This window comes from Armigeres subalbatus, chromosome 1 (genome assembly GCF_024139115.2).
Source record: "Armigeres subalbatus isolate Guangzhou_Male chromosome 1, GZ_Asu_2, whole genome shotgun sequence".
NCBI lineage: Eukaryota > Metazoa > Arthropoda > Insecta > Diptera > Culicidae > Armigeres > Armigeres subalbatus.
Window position 1 is genome coordinate 161,971,321 of NC_085139.1, and position 23,337 is coordinate 161,994,657.

Consider the following 23,337-nt stretch of genomic DNA (forward strand, 5'->3'; position numbering starts at 1 on the left):
AAAGGAACTGAAAATATTTCATAAGATTGTCGTATGCAGTGTTGTAAAATGTCATTTGCATTCGTTTGTATAATTTTCCCATAACTTTTTTCAGAAGTTAGCTATTGATTCTTGATGTATGACGAACTTATAGAGCTTAAATGTGCCTACAACTTTGTCTAACAAGACGTTGCTGTAAATATGTAATCTGGGGCGTGGGAGGCAAAATGTCATTCAAATGACATTATGTCAAATGACACGTGACATTTTGGAGAGTTTTCACTCTCCAGCCTTAGATGTTGTATTTAGAGCAATGTACCCTTGAACAAAAATATAGCACTTCTCAAGCGTTATGAGTATATCTAAAATTATGATGTGAATTTTACTTCTGAAGAAAGTTATTAACAAATTAGTCAAATGACATGCAGATGACATTTTACAAGCCTGGTCGTATGAAATGCAAAATGCGCGCAATCCACCAGCTGGTCGACGTAAACATTATATGCACGTTTCAAACAATCTACACAGCGATGAAGATAAAATTAACCAAGTAATAGAAAATCTTTTTCGATGCTTAAGTCGACATTAGTCTTTACGATCATTACACACGTTTTTGAAAATCGAATGTTTTTCATTTGGATAGCGAATCCTATAATAAAACTCTTGATTTTTATAATATGGAATATTGATTAGGGTTTTTTGAGAAGAGTTTTAAAAAACCTCCCGTATGCTTCCCCGTGCAATATTTTTCAAATATCATCCTTCGACTTCTTCTTCTTCATGCAACATTTAATCGTCAATACTCATTTTTACCCAAACTTTGCTGAGTAGCACCATCTAAGAGTGTTTGTTTTCCTTTTATCGCCACTCACACATTCGGACGTGAGAATCTCAATGTCAAAATGCTCATATACTATCATAAATTGTGGTGGTATTTGTAAAAATTTGTATTGTTTACCGTTTTTCCAAGAGAAAGTGGTGTCGAAAGCACATATTAAATTAAAGATTGCAACGAACAAAAAGACACCAAATCCGTAAATATGTAGTGTTTTCACTTTATTCCTTACGCGAAATATTGCTTTTCTCACTGAAGAATAGACTACCGTGCAAATTTGTTGAAGCACCAAAACAAATGCTCACACGTCCAATTGTATAGAAATTAGCGAAAGCACAATCCAAAACATCATTCTTGCACCTTTTTTCACATCCCAAAAAGCTCTTTCTTGCAGTGGAGACGTCATCCATATATGGAGAAACTGGTGGGAACATATTTTGGTGGGACAATATTTTTTGCATGGGAGTCGAACACGGCGCAAAATTCGCAATATGCAGATAAATAATTATGTTGGTAGAAGAAACTCTGTGCTGAGCAGAAACAGTTGTTTCTTGCATTGTCCAAACTTTGTGCGTCTCAGAGCATTCTCACTCACTGCAGTGTTTATTTTTCATAGACTACGGGGTAGTGTTAGTGCCTTCGGCATTCGCTCGATTGGAGGCAACAAATATTTGACAGCTTAGCATCCGCCTGGAATAAACACCATCCGACTATTATAGCTCTTCAGGAAACAAAACTAAATGGCATGAACCCTCATTTCAAAGTAAAAGGATATGACTTATATGTGAAATCTAGAACTGCTCACGGAGGTGGAGTAGCACTTCTAGTTCTAGAACATTCTAAAGTCGAACCTGTGAAGCTACAAACCACCATCGAAGCAATAGCTTTGAAAATCAACTATCCCTATAGTGCAACAGTCTGTTCTTTATACCTTCCTCCAAACGCTGAAGTGGACAAACTTGAATTGGAAGCAATGCTTAGCCAATTACCTCGCCCTGTCATAATTCTCGGAGATTTTAACGCGAAACATGGACTATGGAGTCAACAAAACGACGACTCTCGTGGAAGAATGATAGCCGCTATTCTAGCAGATAAACTGGACTGGAAAGTGGGGGATGACCTCCACGGAAGTGACCATATACCAATATTCATCGGAAAATTCCAGACTCCTGCTACACAGAAACGCCGCCCTTGTTGGAAAGTAGCTGACGCCGATTGGACGAAATATGAGGAGGAAATTGAAAATAGAATCTCTCATGACCGTGTATATAGCATAGAAGAGCTAAGAGAAATCTTCCGAAGAAACTCCAACACGTGCTGTTCCATGGTGGTGTGATCGTGTAGCTGAGGCTGTCAGGAAAAGGCGGAAAGCGGTTCCCGGTGATGCATGCTGAATTTCGAAGCGCCAGAAATGAAGCGAGAAAGATCATTAGTGAAGAAAAGCAGAAGTCATGGGAACAATACGTTTCGTTTGTTAATCAGTCTACTCCAGTGAAGGAAATGTGGTCGAAAATTTGATCGTCGAAAGATTGAAAGATCGTCGTCAGACGAAACACTTGATGATAGCTTTCGTCGGAGAAAAATGAGACTCGAAAAAATACCTGTTCGTTTTTCTGCGGATGAATCGGAATACACAAAAGAATTTACTATGCATGAACTCTTATATCAATTAGATCGACTCACTGGTACATCTCCCGGTCCAGATGAAGTGCACAATGTGATGCTGCAACACCTACCGTACTATGCGAAAAGGAAACTTCTAGAAACATATAACCAGCTATGGACTACAAATGTTTTTCCTGAAATATGGCGAGAAACTTTGCTCATTCCTATTCCGAAACCAGGAAAATCCCCGAACAATCCCGACAACCTTCGTCCTATCCATCTTTCCAGTTGCGTCCTCAAGCTATTCGAACGGATGATAGATCGAAGATTGATGGACGTATTGGAAGAACAGAACACTTTCGGCCATCAACAAGCTGCTTTCAGAAAAGGAAGGCAAACCTTGGATACGCTGGCGAAAATAGAACAATTTGGACGGAAAGCAATGGAGAACAAGGAGCACGCTGAAATTCTATTCCTAGATATCGAAAAGGCCTATGACAGAACTTGGCGTCGCTTGGTTTTAGAAGGACTGTGTCAAGCTAACATTGGTGGAAGGATGGCCAAATTCTGCAATAAGTTCCTCGAAGAACGCACATTTAGGGTTTGCTACAACGAATACATCTCTTCGACAAAGTACTTCAAAATGGAGTACCTCAAGGATCGGTGTTAGCCGTAACATTCTTTCTCCTCGCTGTGAACTCTATCCGAAAATACGTGAAGGACGCTGCTTTGTTGGAGATGTTTGCTGATGATATAACCGTCGGTGTAACCAGCTCAAATGTTCTTCACTCACGCTGCAAATTACAGAAAGTTCTCAAACTTGATGTTGTTGTTTATTGTCGTCAATCATGTTTGTAGACCGTTTGATACAGATTTAGTCTTATAATATAGTTCTCCGTTACTTAAAATTACTAAACACTTTTATCCGATATGAAAATTATACACACCAAGCATTTACTGAGTACGCAAGTATTGTTTCAATTTAGTCTTAGATGTATTGAAATCAATAGCATTCCAATGTTTATTATAAGCAGCCATCATTTGATTTATGGGTCCGAATTTCGCATAGTTTGTACGATGACTACTACAGGCAAATAAAGTTCGATTTCGCAAAGGTCTTTGTGGGATATAAAAATTTAATTTAGATAATATTGCCTCTGAGTCGACCTTGTTCGAGATAACATCATTAATGAAAGATAGCATCGCATATTCCCGTCGTTCCTTCAATGTTTGTATACTAATTAGCATGCATCGTGCTTTATAAGACGGGAGTGGAAGTTGAGTCCACCCCAACTTGCGTAGTGCATATAATAAAAATTGCTTTTGTACCGACTCAATTCTTGTGTCATGCGTGACTGTGTAAGGTGACCAAACTATGCTGCAATATTCAAGTATCGATCTGACATAAGCAATATATAATAAATTGCCCTATGGAGTAGAAGAACAGGTTTTAACATTGCGATCGCTAAATCAGTCGCCATGCATATTTGTTATAAACGGTACCACAAAAAACAGCAGCCGCCTCTCAACTACGGGCATGAATCTATCAATTTTGTTAAAGTACACAAAGTGCTAGGAATATGGTTAGACTCTCGGCTATATGCTTCAAACAACATTTGATGACCTCTAAAACAGAAGGACGGAAGGTATTGTACTTGCTCAAATGTCTAAGGGGAAAAAGTTTCGGTGCAGACAGATCAACAATGTTCTGTATTCTTCGAGCTGCACTTCTCCCGAAATTGTTATAAGTGCAACCGATTTAAAACCTATATTTCCGATTTTCCATGAGGCTATTCGGTGCTGTACTGGCGCTTCCCGATCCAGTCCGATTGAAAGCGTCTTAGCTGACTCTGGAATATTGCCTTTGAATCTATACGTGAAAGAACAAATTATTCTATACGCCATGAGACAACAGGAACGAATGCGCATTGATGTCAACTCCCCCCCTTATCTCCGGGCTATGGAAGCTGCAAACATGCTCAATCTGGATATACCCAACATTATCGTTGGAGGAATTTCTTTGAAAGAAGATTGGAGCCTGATGCCAGGCAATGTTAACATTCCCCGGTTTGACCATGGTCCCCCAATATCAAAAAGGTTACAGTTCGAAGAAATTATCAGAAATGAATTCTCGCAACGGATACATGTAAACACTGATGGTTCTGTGAGTGAACTTGGAGTTGGCTGTGGCATTCATCACCCGGATCGCGACTTGAGTACACCCGATTTTTTTTTACACGGGGGATGCGTTCCGTGTAAAAAAAGTTTTCAGTTCAAAATTTGAAAATCGGTGTAAAAAAAGTTTTATGATTTCTCGACGAATCATGCAAAATGGAGCAACTTTGCAAAAATTTTGTATGGGATTTTTTTTACCCGGCCGTGTAAAAAAAATCCGTGTAAAAACAGAATCGGGTGTATACAGTTACCTAAAGGACTATCGATCTTCAGCGCTGAAGCATGGGCGATTCTTAAAGCTATAACCGAATATTCTGGACCAGCACCTTTAGTAATCTTCAGTGATTCACGCAGCGTACTCTCAGCTGTCCATGGTACAAATCTTAATCATCCGTGGATTACTCAAATTCGACAAAGTCTAGCGAGAAGTAAAGGTAACACGCATCTTTGTTGGATACCAGCTCATGTTGGTATACTTGGCAACGAACGTGCTTATGTACTTGCCAAGCAAGCTACAAGTTATCCCACATTTGAAGTAACTCCTCACATTCCCTACCCTGATTTTAAACGACTGGTGCGTCATTCATTGTGGAACTCATGGTCCACTACATGGAACAGATGTACAACAAAGCTACGACAAATCAAAACATCTCCTTTTGAATGGACATCTTCAAGGAATCTTCAACGCCGTGACAGTAGGGTAATTACCCGCCTCAGGATCGGCCATACTACTTTAACACATGGTCAGTTGATGTCCCGCACAGAACCTGAGCAGTGCGAAACATGCGGAGAAGCAGTAACGGTTAAACACATCATATTGGACTGTAGAAAATATGACCACATTCGGAACGAGTGTGGCATCGCTGACTCTTTGTACACCGCTATTGGAGACAACATTGAACAACTCAAAAAAACATTAGAATTTCTTAAAAAGGCTGGTATCTATTGTAAAGTAGAATGTATGTAATCCAGACAAAACTGACCTGAACGACCAATGTTCGGTTAAAAGGTCAAAAATTAAATAAATAAATAAATAAATAACAATACGAATTTGATAACCTAGATTGAAACCAGCGCCCTAATCGCTTGTTGTCCAGAAGCTAGGCAACGGGCCCTGAACCGAAGCGTGCATTTAATGTTTTCACCCCGACCTGCACCTCAGCAGTTCGTGTCCTGGGAGGAGGGTTGATGATGATCATCAGAAACTTGTTTTTGAATGCGTTGCTGTTTCATATGATAAGTTTTTGCGCAGCTCTCCCAGACCGGCATGCCGTATTCGATCAAGGGGAGGAATATTTGCTTTTAGACTGCAAACTATTTTTTCAAGGACAATGACGACCGGCGGTTTATCAAAAGGTACACTGCCCTTCTACGCATAATTGTCTCATGTTCTTTTTCTTATTGGAATTACATCCCCATCAAAAAGGATGTAGGTCTAAATAACGAGAAAGCCGCAAAATAACCAATAACCGAATAAAAAAAATTCGGTATTTTATTTCTCAAACTCGTACCCGACATTTTTTCATCTCACAAACCCATACCCGACCCGAACCCGTCATCTCTAGACTGCAAAGTCTCGTTAATAAAGACACAAAAAAAACTTTCGCATTCTCAATCCCGTACTTATCTGTTTATAGGAGGGAGATAAACAATTTCGATAACAACGGTTGTATCATTTTCGGGACGCATGGCTGTGATATAACAAATCTATGATCAAGGAAATTCCATTTTCAACCGTTCTTTCTTCTTTGCAAAATGTTACAGTCTTTGGTTAAAACTATGCTATAAGCTCCAAGCTTCCTCCCCGCCTCGAATCGTATGCTGCGTTTACGGTGTTCTTTGAATCCTTGGTGATTGCCGTCGCGGCTGCAAAGCCAGCATCGGGCGTCTTTTCACGCACATCATGACCCCGTATCCGCAATCCTTCCAGAATTGCTTCGTCAAAACCCGTTTCATAGTCCACCCACATTGGAGCCAGCTGGTGATGGAGACGCCTGGCATTCATGACGGTGTCCAGATCCTCCCCGAAGAACAGATACCGAAGCAGGAGGGTAACGGTGGCTGTTGTGATTCGTGATCCACCCGCTCCGCCGACTACCATTTGAACTCCTTCTGTTTGGTGCGTTACAATCGTCGGTGTCATCGAAGATAGCGGACGTTTTCCAGGAGCGATGAAGTTGCTGGGTGATGGTGGTAAACCATATGTGTTGACCGTTCCAGGCGACGAGAAATCGTCCATTTCGTCATTCAGGATGATTCCGGTGGATCGGGAACGAATTTTGGCTCCTAGTCTGGAATCGAAAAAAATAAGTTGCTGATTGGTTGGAATAGAAAATGCATGAAATGTGTTACAAATAATTGATAGTGCTGGTAGCCGATACCGCGTCTCCGTTGGCAGCTAATACACAAATATGCGCTGTGCCTTGGTCCTCTGGGTTGGAGAATTCCGCTCCATAGTGTGCATATTCGTCAAAAGTTTCATTGTCATGAATTTGACTACGAACGTACTCTGGATAGCTGGTACTGGATAAATTGGCTAATAAACCATGTGCCCCCGAAAGATACCCAGGGTCTCCAACTCTGGTTCGTATGCCATATCCGAATTTGAAACTTTCAACTAATCGATGCCAGGTCAAGGGATCCGTTACGTTCAGATCGTTATATCCATCTAAAACTTTTAGCATAAAATTTTGCAGTGATCCACTTCCGGGTAATGGAAATGAGTGCACTTGACTATCATTGCGGACCGTGACTGTTGAAGGAGCCTCCCATTTAGGTCTAAAATAGTGAAAATGATTTCGTTATTTGAAAAGAAAATGCAAATAATGGCCACTTACTCATAATTATAGAAATCTTCCTCTGTAAGAATGCTGTCAAATCCTTTCAAGTCTTCCATAAGCTTCGGTAACAGGCTTCCATTTTTACTGTACAGAGAATGTACACCTTCGTTTGCAATGATTTCTAAGCTATCGGCCAGAGCCAGTCGTTTAATATACTCCCCTTCCTTCCACGTGTTATTTGTTTCTGGATTGATGAATATCTCACGCAATGATGGTTCTGCGTGAATTTGTATTCTCGTTCGGTACAAAATTCGTTCCAAATATCCAGTAACCATGTGACCTTTCCTACACAAATCTATGGTAGGCTGCACCAACGTTTTCCAGTCTAATTTGCCATATTTTTGATGAAGAACCCAATACCCTTTCAATTCACCGGGTACTGCTATCAGGAGGCCTCTTTTATCTCTTGTAGAATTGTCCGGTTTTACGAACATATCCTCGGCCGCCGCAGCTGGGGCAGTTTCCCTTGCGTTCAGTGTCTCTACGCGGTTATTTGCTCTGTCGTAGATCGTCAGAATAAAACCTCCCCCGATGCCCATGCTTTGTGGGCACGTAACCCCCTCGCAGAATAGAGTTGCTATGGCGGCGTCGGCAGCTGATCCATGCATGCGTAGGATTCGCGCTCCAATTGATGCACACTCGTGCCCATTGGCGACCACTGCTCCTCCGTGTCGATCATTAGGAATGTGCTCTGAGTCACGTCTGGCCAAGCCATAGTATAACCCCCCGGCCAATGAGATCAGAACTATTGTTAGAACGGCGGAGGTGAGTGCGATTTTCTTTCGGTATGGATTCCTGCGGAAAAAGATACGAGAGAAACTGAAGTAAATTATAATAGGGTTACTGTATGTGGTTACTGTTCTGTTTTTTAAATTATTGTTTATATTAGAAATTTATGACATTCGATCTAGAGAACAACATTTCAGAGTTGTGGTTATCTGATTTATATAATATTAGTAAAAAAAAGAATGTGCATAATAGGACTTTTTTGGGAGTCCATAAATAGTTTCAACAACAAGGTTATTAGGGAATTGATTGGAAACTCGGTAATTTGGAATGTTAGGACCCTGGGGGAGCAGGAGGTCCAATGGCGAGAAACAGGAGAACGGGAATTTCGCACACTGGATTTAATTTCGGGTAGATGTAATGCAAGTATCACACCTACTACAGTGGTGGCGAGAAGGCAGAGCATGGAGTTGGTTTCGTAATTCCTGGTAAACAGCAGCGTCGGATCATTAGATGGAGGTCGGTAAGTGATCACATTTGCGTGTTGATCATTCAGGGCGAGTTCCTCAACTACTGCTTGATCAATGCATACGCACTAACCAACGACAAATCCAATGATGTGAAGGATGAGTTATATGAGCGTTTAACCCTTTCTCATTGTAGCTGTCAACCGGTCAGCCCAGAATCACAATTCTTATTTTAGCATAACCTTCCTGTCAAGTTTGCAGCTATTTCATATAAAATTTCGAGGTGGCTCAAGTCAATTTAGTGTTTTTGGGCTATTTTGAAAAAAAAAATCTGACAAGAGATATAAACGCTGAAAACCATCGCAACAACCTCTAGCTAGACGGAAGCTTTAAATGTGTTCTACAAGTCTTGTGAACATTGCGATACGCTCCGTGCACGTTTTGACCATGTTAAAGTGATTTTCGAACTTTTAAGTGCATAAAAACAATGTTTCCCCTAAAAGTCGTTGTTTTACAAAATTCTTGAATTTATTACAAATCATTGCTGATTTATTATGTTATTATTCCTTTTTTCCGTGGACGTTGGAGTAATATAATTGCCAATGTGCGATTTACCGTTAAATTCTTAAAAATCAGAAGCTGAAAATTGAGACGAGCCAGCCTCGGGCTGAAAGGCTTGTTTGAGGAAATCATAACGTGCAAATTTATGACAAATGTTCAGCTTCTGATTTTTAAGAATTTAACGGTAAATCGTACATTAGTAATTATATAGCTCAAACATCCAAGGAAAATAAGTATAATAAATTAGCAATAATTTGTAATAAATTCAAGAATTTTGTAGAACAACGACTTTAAGAGGAAACAGTGTTTTTATGCACTTAAAAGCTTGAACTTGAACGGAACGAATCGCAATGTTCACAAGACTTGTAGAGCACACCAAAAGAATTGTGATTCTGGGCTGACGGTTGAGTTTTTGATACATTTTGAAAACATGAAGAGATCTAGTGTAGAGCTCCATCAAATTTTGCACCTTCCAACTTTCATCGAATTGTTTCAACAACTAAAAGCGATTTTTTCACATATTTATGTTTTCATTAGACTGCTAATATAATCAACTTTGTGTAAAAATGGTTAAACTATTGAAAACACTCAAGAAACTATTTTTTTCGTTTTCTACTAGTTATTGCTATGCCAAATAACTTTTGTATTAGCATGTTTCTCAAAGATGATTCTTTCCTAATGAAAACATTGAAAAAAGTCGTGACAAGTGAAGGGTTGAACAAGACCTAGATGAGAAACTCATCACACTTTCTGGCATTGTGGAGATCATCCTCAACTTTTTTGATGCTTCCGACCCCGTGAAGAACATGGTCAAAACTGTTCTTCCTATTTTCAGGGCTGTTACAACAGTCGCGGATTTCGCGATTTTCGCGTTTTTCGCGAATTTCGCGTATTTGTCGCGGATTTGCTCTGCCAGTCGCGAAAATCGCGGTTCCGTTACACGTTGTCGCGAAAATCGCGGATTTATATCGGACATTCTCTCTAAAATTCAAAATGTTAATGTTTTTTATATGAGTGTAAGCAATACTTTGGGATCCGAACACATTATATCGAACACATTTATAACACATTATATATTTTAGTTATCGAATGTTGGTTGATATCCAAACGATATTTGAGAGACCGTCTGTTGACCTTTGTTGGTTGATCATATAGAAATTCTGGATTGCAGGGACGCCGAATTGTTTTTAGAAGTTAGTCTTTGTTCTCAATATTTTTGAGAGTGATTCCCATGAATGTCGTTGCAAATATTGTAGATTATTTTTACAATTTGGGGCTTGACATTTTGTCTATTTTTCTCTCCAAGGGTGTTATTGACCGAATTAAACGCATTGAAATTCGCACCTGGGACCGCCGGAAATAAGCTAAGGCATGCTGGTTATCACACGAAATTATGCTGGTTGTTATCAACTCTGTCCACTCGGTTGAGCGATAGAGAAACGCTTCATCTTTCCGACCTTCTGCCTCATCAAGTTCTGCTCCATAGTGACTCCCAGTACTCCTGGCTGCCTATTCCAATTATTTGCCATCTATTTGCCATATTTCCCTTCAAACATTGTATCTCTTTTTATAGTCTCAGTCAATTCTTTGATTCGTTTGAGATCAACTTTCCCGAAGAACCCATATTTTTAAAAAATCGAAACAAAAACTGAAAAGTGTTCCCGGCCAGAAGGATTCGCCTGATGTTGATTCAAAATCGCGAATGTTAGGCTAAGGTACATTGCTCTAAATATAAAGCTGAGGCTTAAGGCATGATTGGAATCTTTTCAAAATGTCGCTTTTTAAATAACATTTTGCCTCCCACGTGTCAGACTATTTTATCAGCAATGTCCTATTAGACAAAGTTATAGGACATTTTATACGCTATAATTTCGTTACACCTCATAATTTGATATTGTGTTTTTGAAAAAGGTTTCGAAAAATTAGACAAATTTATGCCAATGACATTTTACAACACTGCTTGTGCTTGAGTACATTGCAGAAATTGAGACACCATGGAAAATCACGGTTGGTTGCAAATCCGACGATCCACTGCTCGCAATAGACGATGCAATCCCTCCGACTGGGTATTTGTATGTTCATGAGGAGCAGAATATCGCAAGTCCTGTATTTCCCTCTGCGTTTAGACAGGGCAAGTAAACTGAACAAGTTGCTCGAATTTATTGAACGCGAATTGAACGTCTAAACATTTCCGTTCAATTTACTCGAACGAAAAGAAAGTTGACTTTTGTTTGTTTTGACATGTTCAACTTTTGGCAAGTCCATTGAATTCAACTGCGTTGTTCAATTCACTTGCCCTGTCAAAAGGTAGCGTAAGGATTCTAGTCATCTGGGTTTCTAAATAGTGAACACATTTCAAGTTATTGCTCTTCAATATTACCATTACCCAATTTTGTGATCTACGTGCAGTGTTGGTAAAATCACTCATAAATCTCAATCATCGTGCGAACAATCAATGTGCGAACGAAATCGTCTGCGATTTTAAAGGAATAATCACGCTTGAATTTGTCATGCTAAAACGCATAATTTCACTCATTTCTCAAAAAATCATTTTGGTTTAAAAACGCATTTGAAATCACTTTGGGGGCAATTTATTGCTTATACATAAAAGAGTGTCTAATATTTTATGCGACAAACGACAATTCACTGTTTTTAACGAAGGAGAACAAAAGAAAACCTACGATGATTCAACTCATCCATGAGTTTTTAGGTGCTGAGTTTTAACTGACGCTGCGTTTTAACTCACGCTTGATTTGAATCATTCATGAGTTTTGAGATTTTGAGTTCTTACCAACACTGTTACGTGTGATCAACGCCATCTACACAACCTACTTAGATAGAACCTTCTGGTGTGTATAACCCAAACTGGCGGCTTCCCACTTTGGTTCCACCATGAGTTCGGAGTCGTCAACTGTTCTTATCACTCTATATCAAAATTCATGCTACTGAAGGCCTCGAAACTCTTGAATTGACTGTGAAATAGTCATCAACTATTTTGGCTGCATTTGAAAGTCCATTCTGCTTGAACGTATAATGTTTATTCTTTTAATAAAATAATGTATCTTGGTATGGAACGTCATGTACTTTATTTTCAGTGAAATTTAAATCTGTGAACTTTGACATCAAAACTCTATGAAGTGAGAAAGCCTAGAGGCTAGGCTATTAGGAATGCAACGATCCATTTATTTATAAACCATAAAATTATTTCTGATTCGCCATTCAAAACATCATGTGGCATAATTTTTCTTCATTTTTTCTACTGATCAAAGCATTGATAGATTAAAAGCAACAGTATTGAAATTTTTGCATTGAAATGTGTTTGTCGCGGTTTTGTTTTTGTAGTCGCGGATTTCATGTTGTTAGTCGCGGATTTCGCGCATTGGAATTTGTTCAGTTTGTAACAGCCCTGTATTTTGACTCCTCTCCTGAAGCAGCTGGCTTCAAAAATGCCCCTCCTCGAGTCATTTGTATCCTTCGATGGCTAACTTTGTCGATAAGGTTAACATGATTTCTATTCTACAATGGAACTGTCGAAGTATTCTTCCAAAATTAGATATTTTTGAATTTTTAGTTAACAAATTACATTTCGATGCTTTTGCTTTATGTGAAACATGGCTAACACCAGATGTAAATCTTCATTTTCCTGATTTCAACATAATCCGCCGCAATCAGGCAAATCGATATGGAGGGGTGCTTTTAGGAATAAAAAAACAGCACTCCTTCTACAGAGTCGATCTCGCGCCGATGTCTGGCACCGAAGCTGTCGCATGTCAGGTGACTATTCGAGGAAAAGACCTCAGTACCGCCTCGATATATCTCCCTCCTAACACCGCGATACACGCTTAAAGTCAAGTACACATCGCATGAATAGTTTTCACACATTACGGCGACGCCTTGGCCAACTCTCACTATGAGTGAAAATTTTGTGTGAAACACGAGCAGTCGCTGTGTAATGTCTCACATGTGCATGATATGTGTAAGTGAGTTTGCCTCGAACTGTCAAAGTCCCTTCGGGTCGCTATGATGGCGAACGGGTGCAGAATGTGAGGCAAGAAATCGTACTTTTTCGGAGGTTTTTCTTTTTGCTTTGATGGCGAAACAAAAAAATGTGCGAATACAAGCATCGCACTTTGTTTTGTTGATCGAAACGATTGGAGAAGCGTCTGAATAAGTATGGAAAAGTTGGCTTACTTTACCATCAATTTGAAAACATACAATTGAGGTTAGGTTCGATTTTCGACTGCTCTCTCGCTGTGTAAAATGAACTCACCTAAAATCATCGGCTATCGGTTACACAAAAATGAGTAACATCGTAATTACTCATAATATGAGTTGTTCCAGTTGTTCCCGTTTTGTGTGAACGGAACACAAAAATATGTAAGTCATTTTAAGCGTGCGGTTATGCCCGAGCCACGGTTACTCTTGGGAGATTTTAACTCCCACGAAACAGGCTGGAGGAACTGTACGACGACAACCATTCAACAATGATATACAACTAGAGTTTCCATTTCCCGGCCATTTTTGCTGTCCCGGGATTCGGGAAGAAAATTCTTGTATATCCCGGGAAATCCCGGGATCCCGGGAATTTTCGATGTTTTTAAAAACATTATTTTTTTGTTTTGAAAAAGTTTTTTTTTTTAAGTTTAGGGGTAAAGTTCATATTTTAGAAAGGCCAGATGATACAGAATTCAAATTGAAACTAAATTCAATTTCAATTTAAATCGATCCTTGGTTTGACTTCAAAAAGCAAATAGTATTTGCGTTTGTATTGGAAACTAAGGTTTCTGGAACAAATGTTCGCCGAGTTCGAAAAGACGCGTTCGCTGTCCGTCGAAGTAGGCTTGATTGTTTGTATTATGTATTGGATTTAGACCGTTTCTAAGTTTTCATTCAAGCAGCGTATTTTCTGTGGCAATACTAGGTAGTGTCAGACACCAGACACGGAAGATATATTCAGGGTGGCCACTCACCCGGGAATCCGGGAAAACCGGGAAAAACCCGGGAATTTGATATCACCGGGAAAACCCCGGGAATTTGCTGAAACCGCCGGGAATTTAGTATTACATTTATAATTCAAAAGTATGTGTTAATTTTATAATATAACCGATCTGATTATAACTTTAAAACACTTGATTTCGAGGCTGTACAGTATTGTCCTACATTTTGTCCAAAATTTCTACTCTTTGATTTTACAGCATCTAAACGATTATATCTTCTTCTTATTGGCATTACATCCCCACACTGGGACAGAGCCGCCACGCAGCTTAGTGTTCATTAAGCACTTCCACAGTTTTTAACTGCGAGGTTTCTTAGCCAGGTTACCATTTTTGCATTCGTATATCATGAGGCTAGCACGATAATACTTTTATTGCCTAGACCGGCACCGGGAATCGAACCCAGCCACCCTCAGCATGGTCTTGCTTTGTAGCCGCGCGTCTTACCGCACGGCTAAGGAGGGCCCCAAAACGATTATATATTCTTAGTTTATTAAGTGCAACTAATAGAGGGATATTTGAATATTAAAAATGTCATATTAATCTGTCAAAAAAAGCACGCCAGAGCCGCAGCAGCGCGCGCACTGAAAATGCACTAGAGTATTTTTACTCTGAAGCGAACATTTTCTGAGAAAATAACGATATGTATAAGCCTTTCTCTATCAGAAAAGGGAATTAATTTTAGGAGAAACGTTTGCATTCTACAGAATCGAATCACAAATCAGTCCCGAAACAATGCTTTGATTAAATTTTTAGTAGTATAATTTCCTCAGAATTCCTTTAATTACTTTCTTATATCTTAAGTTTTCACCAACATTTAGCCTCTTTGGATTTTGATAATGACTTATAGTAATGCTAGGTCTTCAATCGATATTTAATAAAGTTTTATCGCTTTTTTGTTCAAAAAGGTCTTACGAGCTCTAAATAATTTTCTTAAATTTTATCAGCTATCCTTACTGCTTTTACAATCTATATATATAAAACTCAATGTTTGTATGTTTGTATGTATGTTCCAGCATAACTTCTGAACCCATTGACCGATTTCAACCAAATTTGGAACACACATTCATTATTTTAAGGAGACGACGATAGGGTAGTTAAGGATGCTCTTTGGAAAAGGGGGTGGGTGTGGGGGGAGGGGTATTGCTAAGTTATTGATCAACTCAGTGTACTTTTTGAACTCCTTGGCCGATTTCAACCAAATTTGGAACACAAATTCTTTATCTTAAGGAGGGGACGATAGGGGGGTTGGGCATGCTCTTTGGAAAAGGGGGAGGGTATGGTGGGAGAGTTATTGCTTAGTTATCGATCAACGCAGTTCAAATTCTGAACCCCTTGGCCGATTTCGACCAAATTTGGAACACAATTACCTTATCTTAAGAAGGGGCCGAAAGGGGGTTAAGCATGCTCTTTGGAAAAGGGGGAGGGTGTGTGGGGAGGGGTATTGCTTAGTTATCGATCAACTGAGTGTAAATTCTGAACCTCTTGGCCGATTTCAACAGAATTTGAAACACAAATTCTTTATCTTACAGAGGGAACGATATGGGGGTTAAGCATGCTCTTTGGAAACGGCGGATGGAAAGGGGGGGGGGTATTGCTTAACTGTCGATCAACCCAGTTTAAATTCTGAACATCTTGGCCGATTTCGACCAAATTTGGAACACAATTTCCTTCTCTTAAGAAGGGGACGATAGGGGGTTAAGCATGCTCTTTGGAAAAAGGGGAGGGTGTGGGGGGAGGGTTATTGCTTAATTATCGATCAACGCAGTTTAAATTCTGAACCCCTTGGCCGATTTCGACCAAATTTGGAACACAAATTCCTTATCTTGAGAAGGGGACGATAGGGGGTTAAGCATGCTCTTTGGAAAAGAGGGAGGGTGTGGGCGAGGCGTATTGCTTAGTTAACGAACAACTCAGTGTAAATTCTGAACCCCTTGACTGATTTCCAACAAATTCGGAACACAAATTCTTTGTCATAAGGGGACGACGATAGAAGATTAGGGATGCTCTTTACAAAAAGGGAGGGGTATTGTTTAGCAATCGATCAACTCAATGTAAATCCTGAGCCTCATGACCGATTTGAACCAAATTTGTATCAAATATTGTCTGTCCTAAGGAAGCGATTTTAGTGGATGCGGTTAAGTAATTTTAAAAGGGGGAGGGTTTGGGTGATGGGGTATTGTTTAGTTATCGATCAATTCAGCATGACTTCTGAACCCATTTATCGATGTCCACCAAACTCATAATATCTGTCTAAGGAAGACTATATCAGACTGGGTATGAATGTCATAGCTAAATGAGAGAGAGGGTATATTCATTAAACGAACAGTTTAGTATACCTTTTTATCGCATAGGTCAATTCAAACCAAACACGTAAACACATAATCCCTACCCAAAGGAAACTATTATAGAGAGGCTGGAAGGGACTTTTGGAATGGGAGGGGGGGTATTGGGATTGGGTATTGTTGTTCATCGGAATAATGGTATGCCCAGTGAAAAGCAATGATTAATGTGTTTCCTTCTGAATGGTGGATGTGATTGCTTCTTTAAAAGTAGGCATTTGCCCGGAATAAGGCAATGGTGAGTGTGATCCCTTCTTTAAAAATGGGCGTTTGTCCGGAATAAATCATCGGTGGATGTTTTTCCTTCTTTAGCAATTGACGTTTGCCCGGAATAAGCCTATTCAAACCAACGATCCCTATTTCAAGATCAGTCAATGCTTCCAAAAACCTTCTATTAGTCAAATGACGAAGTATCAATAAGTCAACACAATTACTCTGATAACCAATTGGTTTTATCTTTTTCTGATTGTAAAAAACTGTAAACCAATTCATGCAATTCCGAGCAAGGCCGGGTACATAAAGCTAGTAAATTCAGATAAAATTGTGAAGATTCCAGACTGCTTCCATATTTTCAGGAACTTTTATGAAGTCTATTCGAATTTTTGGAACTCCTTTGGAGCTTCCTACAATTGGTGCAGATTTCCAGGTACTGGTTTATGGTTGCTTGTCGTTTAATGCTTCAATTTGATGCATTTTTGACACACTAAACTGTTCAACCTTCCTACCTTTATTTCATAATCTTTTTGAAATAAAATAATGGACAGTTCAGTTAAGAAGGTACGCCTACGAAAGATTTGCCAAAGGTACTGCAAAAATATAAGATCTAACGAGTACAGAACAGTAGAGGACCCTTTTTAGAAGAAAGGTTTACTGGAAATAATGTCTTAGCTTGCCTTTTACAGCAAAAGATCGTTAGTTTCAATGCGAGATAGTAGAGAAAACATTAGACATATGAACATTTTTTTACAAATGTTATGTTAAATTAATGTTATAACAAATTTTTTTAATGGCTCATCAATTGTAATTTTTTAAATATGTTTTTCCTATGTCAACTGTTTCGTACAATACAGTCACAACTCGAAATTTGAAACTGTTCAGAAACAAACGATAAAAAAATTCAATTAAAAAACTTTAATGTTTTTGTGACGGCTTTGACAGGTTTTGTTCTATTATTGTCAGGGGGGTTTCTGTCGACCAAATTTTATTAAATTTGGCCACAATATTATTTGATATGCAAAGAATGTTTAGGCCAAATTTGAGCATAATCAGTCATAAAAACCCCCCTGGCAATAATAGAACAAAACCTGCCAAAGCCGTCATTCCCCCTATTTCGAATTCCATGGATATTTTTGCATGTGTTGATACATTAGGATTACTTTTATGTGTTTAAAAAAAAGAAAAATCAATAAATTCGAGGTATACAAATTTTTCGAAAAATCGTCGAATTTTAAAATAAGCATAACTTTTGATGCATTGTTAATTTCGACCTGGATCTTTGTCCAGTGTTACTTTATACTGTTTTCTGTGCTTTGCAATCAAAATATCAAAAATGAAGTATTTTGTGTTGTGCAAGTATTGCACGAAACCGTCGATATGTGCGCTTTTCATTATTTTCCTGCTACATAGCTTCTAGAGTGCAATCAATATCTCAAAAGCTTTTCGGACAAAACAGCAGTTGGAACTTGAAGTCTTTTACAGCGAGTCATGAATCTGTTAGTCTGTTAGAATGTTAGAATTCAATCACATAACATATGTGTAACTCGGGTAGCACATTCATGTGATTCAATGCTTATTGTCAAATAACTGAATAGATACTTAAACATAATCGAAGACCATTTTATCAAGAAGACTGGCAGCTCTGGCATTTTTCCATACAAGCGGTCAACTTCATTGCCGACAGAGCCTCTTCTGAGTTGAAGTGGTAGCTTGTTATCTGTGTGGTAGTGATCTTAGCTGACAAAAGTAAATGGGTCTAATAAAGGTGCGGAGGAAGTCGATGTCTGCTAGTGTTAGTTAACTGTCAACAAATAACTTTTAGAAGGAATTTTCCACAGTAGGTAAAAAGTAGAATTCTACTCTAAATTGTGTCGACATCGCGAATACGATACAATACTTGCAATCGCAATATGATAAAAAAATTGTCATGAAGCGTGTATACTAACTAACTATTTCGCAAATCGCCAGTACAAATCAATTAACATTGGCCATCCACGATTAAGCCTTTACTTAATTGCCTTGTTCTGGCTGTTAGTCAACCGGCACCACGAAGCCTCGCCGCTTGGTTCGCCGGGTTACAAAATTTCTTTTATGTTTATTTTGCTGAAGATCTACCAACACAAGCAAACGTAGATGAACCCCGCACCTTTATTATTTGCAATGGAATTTAGCTGTCAATTCACAAAACAAACCACACGGAATCACAAATCAGCTCAGTTTTGTACAGGCAGAAAAATTCCTCGTGAAAATGAGTGAAACAAAAAGATTATTATTATTATTTTTATTAATGAGGTTTTCGGCCCTGGGCCTGTTCACATCGCATAAAACAAAAAGAGTTTTTCGTGGCAATTCAAAAAAAACACAAGGGACTAATTCGGAATTATTATTTATATGAAAATCTCGCATGGGCAGTTCCTTAGTACTTAACACCAATCAAGAGAGAGAGAGTCAGAGTGTAAGTTTAAAGTTGAGGCTGTCTACTTAGTTTTGTATGCTTTAAACTTATTTCTTTGGGGTCTTTTTTGTGTTCTTATCCGTTTGTCTACAAAATAAAGTGTTGTTTTTAAAGTGTTGTTGTTGTTTTAAAAACGAATTTGAACCTATTGGAACGGTTGAAACATCAAAACAAAACCTGAAAAGCGATAAAATGAGTTTTATTTGCATCGGAAAATTATTAATCTGTCAAAATTCTGGCTTGCTCCAAGGTAGCATAATCAAGGCTAGTGAATTAACATTCTCAATATTTGCCGTTTTTTCTATATATTACCATCTATTTTTGTTATCTATCATCTGAATTTTTCTCAATGAATTATTAGCAAAGACTGGTTTCCTTCCGGTTTCCTGGTTTCCTTCCGCTAATGTATATGTGCAAACAGCCAGCATGAGTTAACCGCCGGAAATTTGTATGGCGAAAAACATCTAACGCGGGTTTTCTCAAAGTTAGGGATTTTCAAGGAAAACTATTTGGTACTATTTCTGTACACGCCTGTTTCAAATTACTCAAAGACTAAGTGAAATTGACGTCTTTTTCTGACGGAAATCTTTCTCATTTTTTCGTAAAAAGTGGAACTAATCAAAATTTGAGTAGTTCCACTTTTTACGAAAAATTAGTAAGATTTTCGTGAGATAAAAAGATACGGCAATACAATTTCACTCAGTCTCTGAGTGAAGAGTTCATTTTCTACTATGTCTAGGATAGCATAACCTTTTCGAACTTTTGGGTTTTTAGGCAAGGTAATGAAAAAAATTAAGAAAAATCTAGAGAGTAAATTGTTTCAAATCAAATCATGAAAACAGTCTTCAGTCGAAATGTGAAGAAAATTAGCAGGTCCGTACGGAAATTGATATAGAGTCGGCATTTTAATCGTCAGCTCAAGACAAAACTCCGAATATTATTCGGCTTAAAGTTATGTTGATCTCATAAAATTGAAATACGTTTAATCTCAGTGTACTTCTCGAGAGTTTTTTTAGCATAATTTAAATGTGGTTTTGATATATTTTGATTGATCGTGTAACTGAGGATACAGTGTCAATTCACTCACACAAACAAACATAGTACCACCTCGGCTCACCGACAGCGCTGCTAACAGTGTCGCCCGATTTCAGGCTGTGTTGCCAGTCTTCTTGATAATGTGGTCTTCGACATAATTTTGTACATTTTATATACCAAGAAACTATTTTCTTTGTTTTACATAATCAAAACCCTCTCAGGCACCTTCAAAAATTTCCGGGAAAATTTTGAAAAGTCTACCGGGAAAACCGGGAAAAATCCGGGAATTTATTTTGTCGACTATAGTGGTCACCCTGTATATTAAATCTATCCTACAAGCGTTCTATGTAGTTAAAACATTGACCCATTGTCACCTCCGACGACGGTCATCGGGATCCATGAATCGGTTGTATAAGTCGCGTGGCGCCGTGGGATCATGAATTGGCTGCGTTAATCATGGGTAGCGTCGTACCGAATTTATCGGGGCAGGTCAGCAAAATTCTAAGAAGAGTTTTAATCCAAAACATTCAGAAGCTGATCAGCAGAAATCCTGAAGGAGCTCGTACCAAAACATAAAAATAGGGGACGAAGAGCTCAGGATGACTAGCTCGGTGTTAGGGGGGGCGAGGAGATGAACGAGGCGTGCACACTATGTAATGAAAATTAAATTACGCGTAAAATAGAATCGGAAAATAAAATAAAATAGAAATGCAAACAAAAACTTTATTTGAAGTATTAAAACTATTTTCACATCATTCAATGAATTAAATCATTTTAGATTTAAAATAAAAACGTTTATATTTGCGCCTTTGTTTATGCTCCAAATATGTGCATCAAAATAAATGTAAATTTAGAAAATATTTCAGGCTGTGTAGAGAAATGCTGAAATATGTATCGGATAGTGTGCGACTCCTCGTTGTAGACGGAAGATAAGTAGGAATCATGCGCCAGTTAGATATATATGCTATTTTGTTATATCAAGGAATATTGTTAGCTAGCGAAATATTGAGATACTTGTTGTTTAAATATAAGAGAGCTGCAGTTGTTGACAGAAGTATCAGGCAGTAGACCGCCATAGGGTAAAGAAAATTCTAGTCTTGTGTTTTCTATGTGAGGAAGTTCTTCTTGGCGTTGGGCGTTCAATGCAAATAAAAATTGTGAGCATAAACACTATTAGTAAGCCTGAAGTAAAAAACGATTTTTTGTCCCGGGATTTTCGGGATTTCAAAAATCATATCCCGGGAATCGGGAGATCCCATATTTTCCTAAATCCCGGGATGTCCCGGGATGGAAACTCTGCATACAACCTCTGCGAGGACTTCAATATATCAATTTTGAATACAATAGAAGCTAAACGATTGGTGGTGGCTGGCCCAATTATTACTTCCGGTCTTTTACTATACTTAGTATAGTAATAGCCAAGCATTCGTTCTACATATTACTAATATGGGGGTAAGCGTGTTGAATTGTTATAGAATTTAAAAAGAAAACGAATGCTAAGACCAAGTGCCACTGGATGACTCCAAACGGGCCAGTATAATGTGGGGTAGTCAGGGTTTAACTAAATTAGCTAATAGTATAACTTATTTTGCCACGCACCAATTTCAATATAATTTGTTTCTACGAATCAAATTCCTAGAAGTTAGGTTTTCAGCATTACTTAGCGCAAGAGAGGGTTTAAACTCTGCGTTAAACTGAATTTTATTCGCCGATTCGGGGCGTTATCATGAGTGATCAGCACTCGTGGAACACATTGTTTAACGCGAATGTCAGCCGGGTTCGATCAAAAGTGTAAGATTTAGTGTAATTAGTTTAATTATTTTTATTTTTAGGCATCAAACGTTAGGAGCATGTTTTCAGCGTCGCACAGCCCAGGAGAGGGTGTAAGCTCACAACGGTATAGTGTAGGCCGTCCTCGATTGGGGTCCTGTGGGTCGCATGTAGTGGCTGTGCTCGGGGCAGTTATGTGTTGAAAGCGGTTTCGGGGCAGCTAGGATTGAGTTTTAATATAAACAGATGTAGGATTGAACAAAATTATAACCTTCAGGGTTCATATTATGAAGATTATTGACAGCCATAGCGTTGAGGATAAGCTTTTAGTTAGGAACTGAATTAATTTATCCGATTTGGAAACCTAGATTGAAAAGTAGGTATATATGGACAATAATAGAAACTATATACAGTTATCATTTTATTAAGTATTGAGGATATGTTTTGGTTGTTGAGTATCAGATGGGCATGTGTGATATCCATTAATAAGACAGAATTATTAGAACTGTATTTTTGTCTTTGTAGTAAGATTAATTACTTACTAATGTTTTGCGGGCCGGCGAGTGAAAGCGGCCCAATTCTTTTATCTACCTCTTTCCAGACGACCAGTGATGAAGAAAATCTTATTGTTCCGGTATCAGCAGTGGTATTCATATTCATAACAACCACCGTCAATACAGGAAGTCTGTGTTCACAACGTGATTACTTCAAGGACAATCCCAACATCTTCTGTGAATTGCAGATAAGTATTGCGTTTATATTTTAATTGCACTGAGCTCGTTCTAATCTGATCGATGAATGAATTTACTTGTCACTAATCAATATCATTAGTAAATTTAAATATTCCCGTAGATTAGAAAAGCAAGTGCATATATTTCTATTTTATGGCAACATATCACAACGAAACGGACCCTTGGGAGCCTTAAGTAAGATCTCGGTCCGGTTGCATCTAAGGAGATCTTAGTGCAGTGCACACCGGACGTGTTGCCCAGTAGACGTATCGCTCAGTGGTATTTAAATACAACGCAGATAGGCTATGGTCAGAGGGTGCGTTGATATTACAAGATTACAAGATTACAAGATTACAATAGAAGCTAAACGATTGGCACCTCCAGCAAGAGATAGCCGTCTAGATCTTTCCATTTGTTCGAGCTCATTATCGTTGGACTGTACTTGGAAGGTGGTTGAAGATCCCCATGGTAGTGGTCATTTGGCGATCGAAGTCTCGATTTCCAATGGACGTAATCAATCTGTTTCTATCGACCTCTCATACAGGGTTGCCACATTTAAATCTGTATTTTTTCTTCAGGAAATCTTCATATCTGTTCTGTATCTCA

At 38.6% G+C, this 23,337-nt stretch overlaps 1 protein-coding gene across 1 annotated transcript in view; it reads right to left on the minus strand.

Moving 5' to 3' along the window:
* Window positions 1-6,316: 6,316 nt before the first annotated feature.
* The window catches only part of LOC134205453 (scoloptoxin SSD14-like), a 139,365-nt gene continuing 122,344 nt past the window's right edge, over window positions 6,317-23,337 (minus strand). Inside the window, exons 4-6 of the mRNA XM_062680706.1 lie at window positions 7,432-8,229; window positions 6,947-7,372; window positions 6,317-6,885 (exon numbers count right to left, since the gene is read on the minus strand). Of these exons, the coding sequence (XP_062536690.1) occupies window positions 6,372-6,885; window positions 6,947-7,372; window positions 7,432-8,229 (1,738 nt within the window). The 3' untranslated portion in view covers window positions 6,317-6,371. The remainder of the gene's footprint in view (window positions 6,886-6,946; window positions 7,373-7,431; window positions 8,230-23,337) is intronic.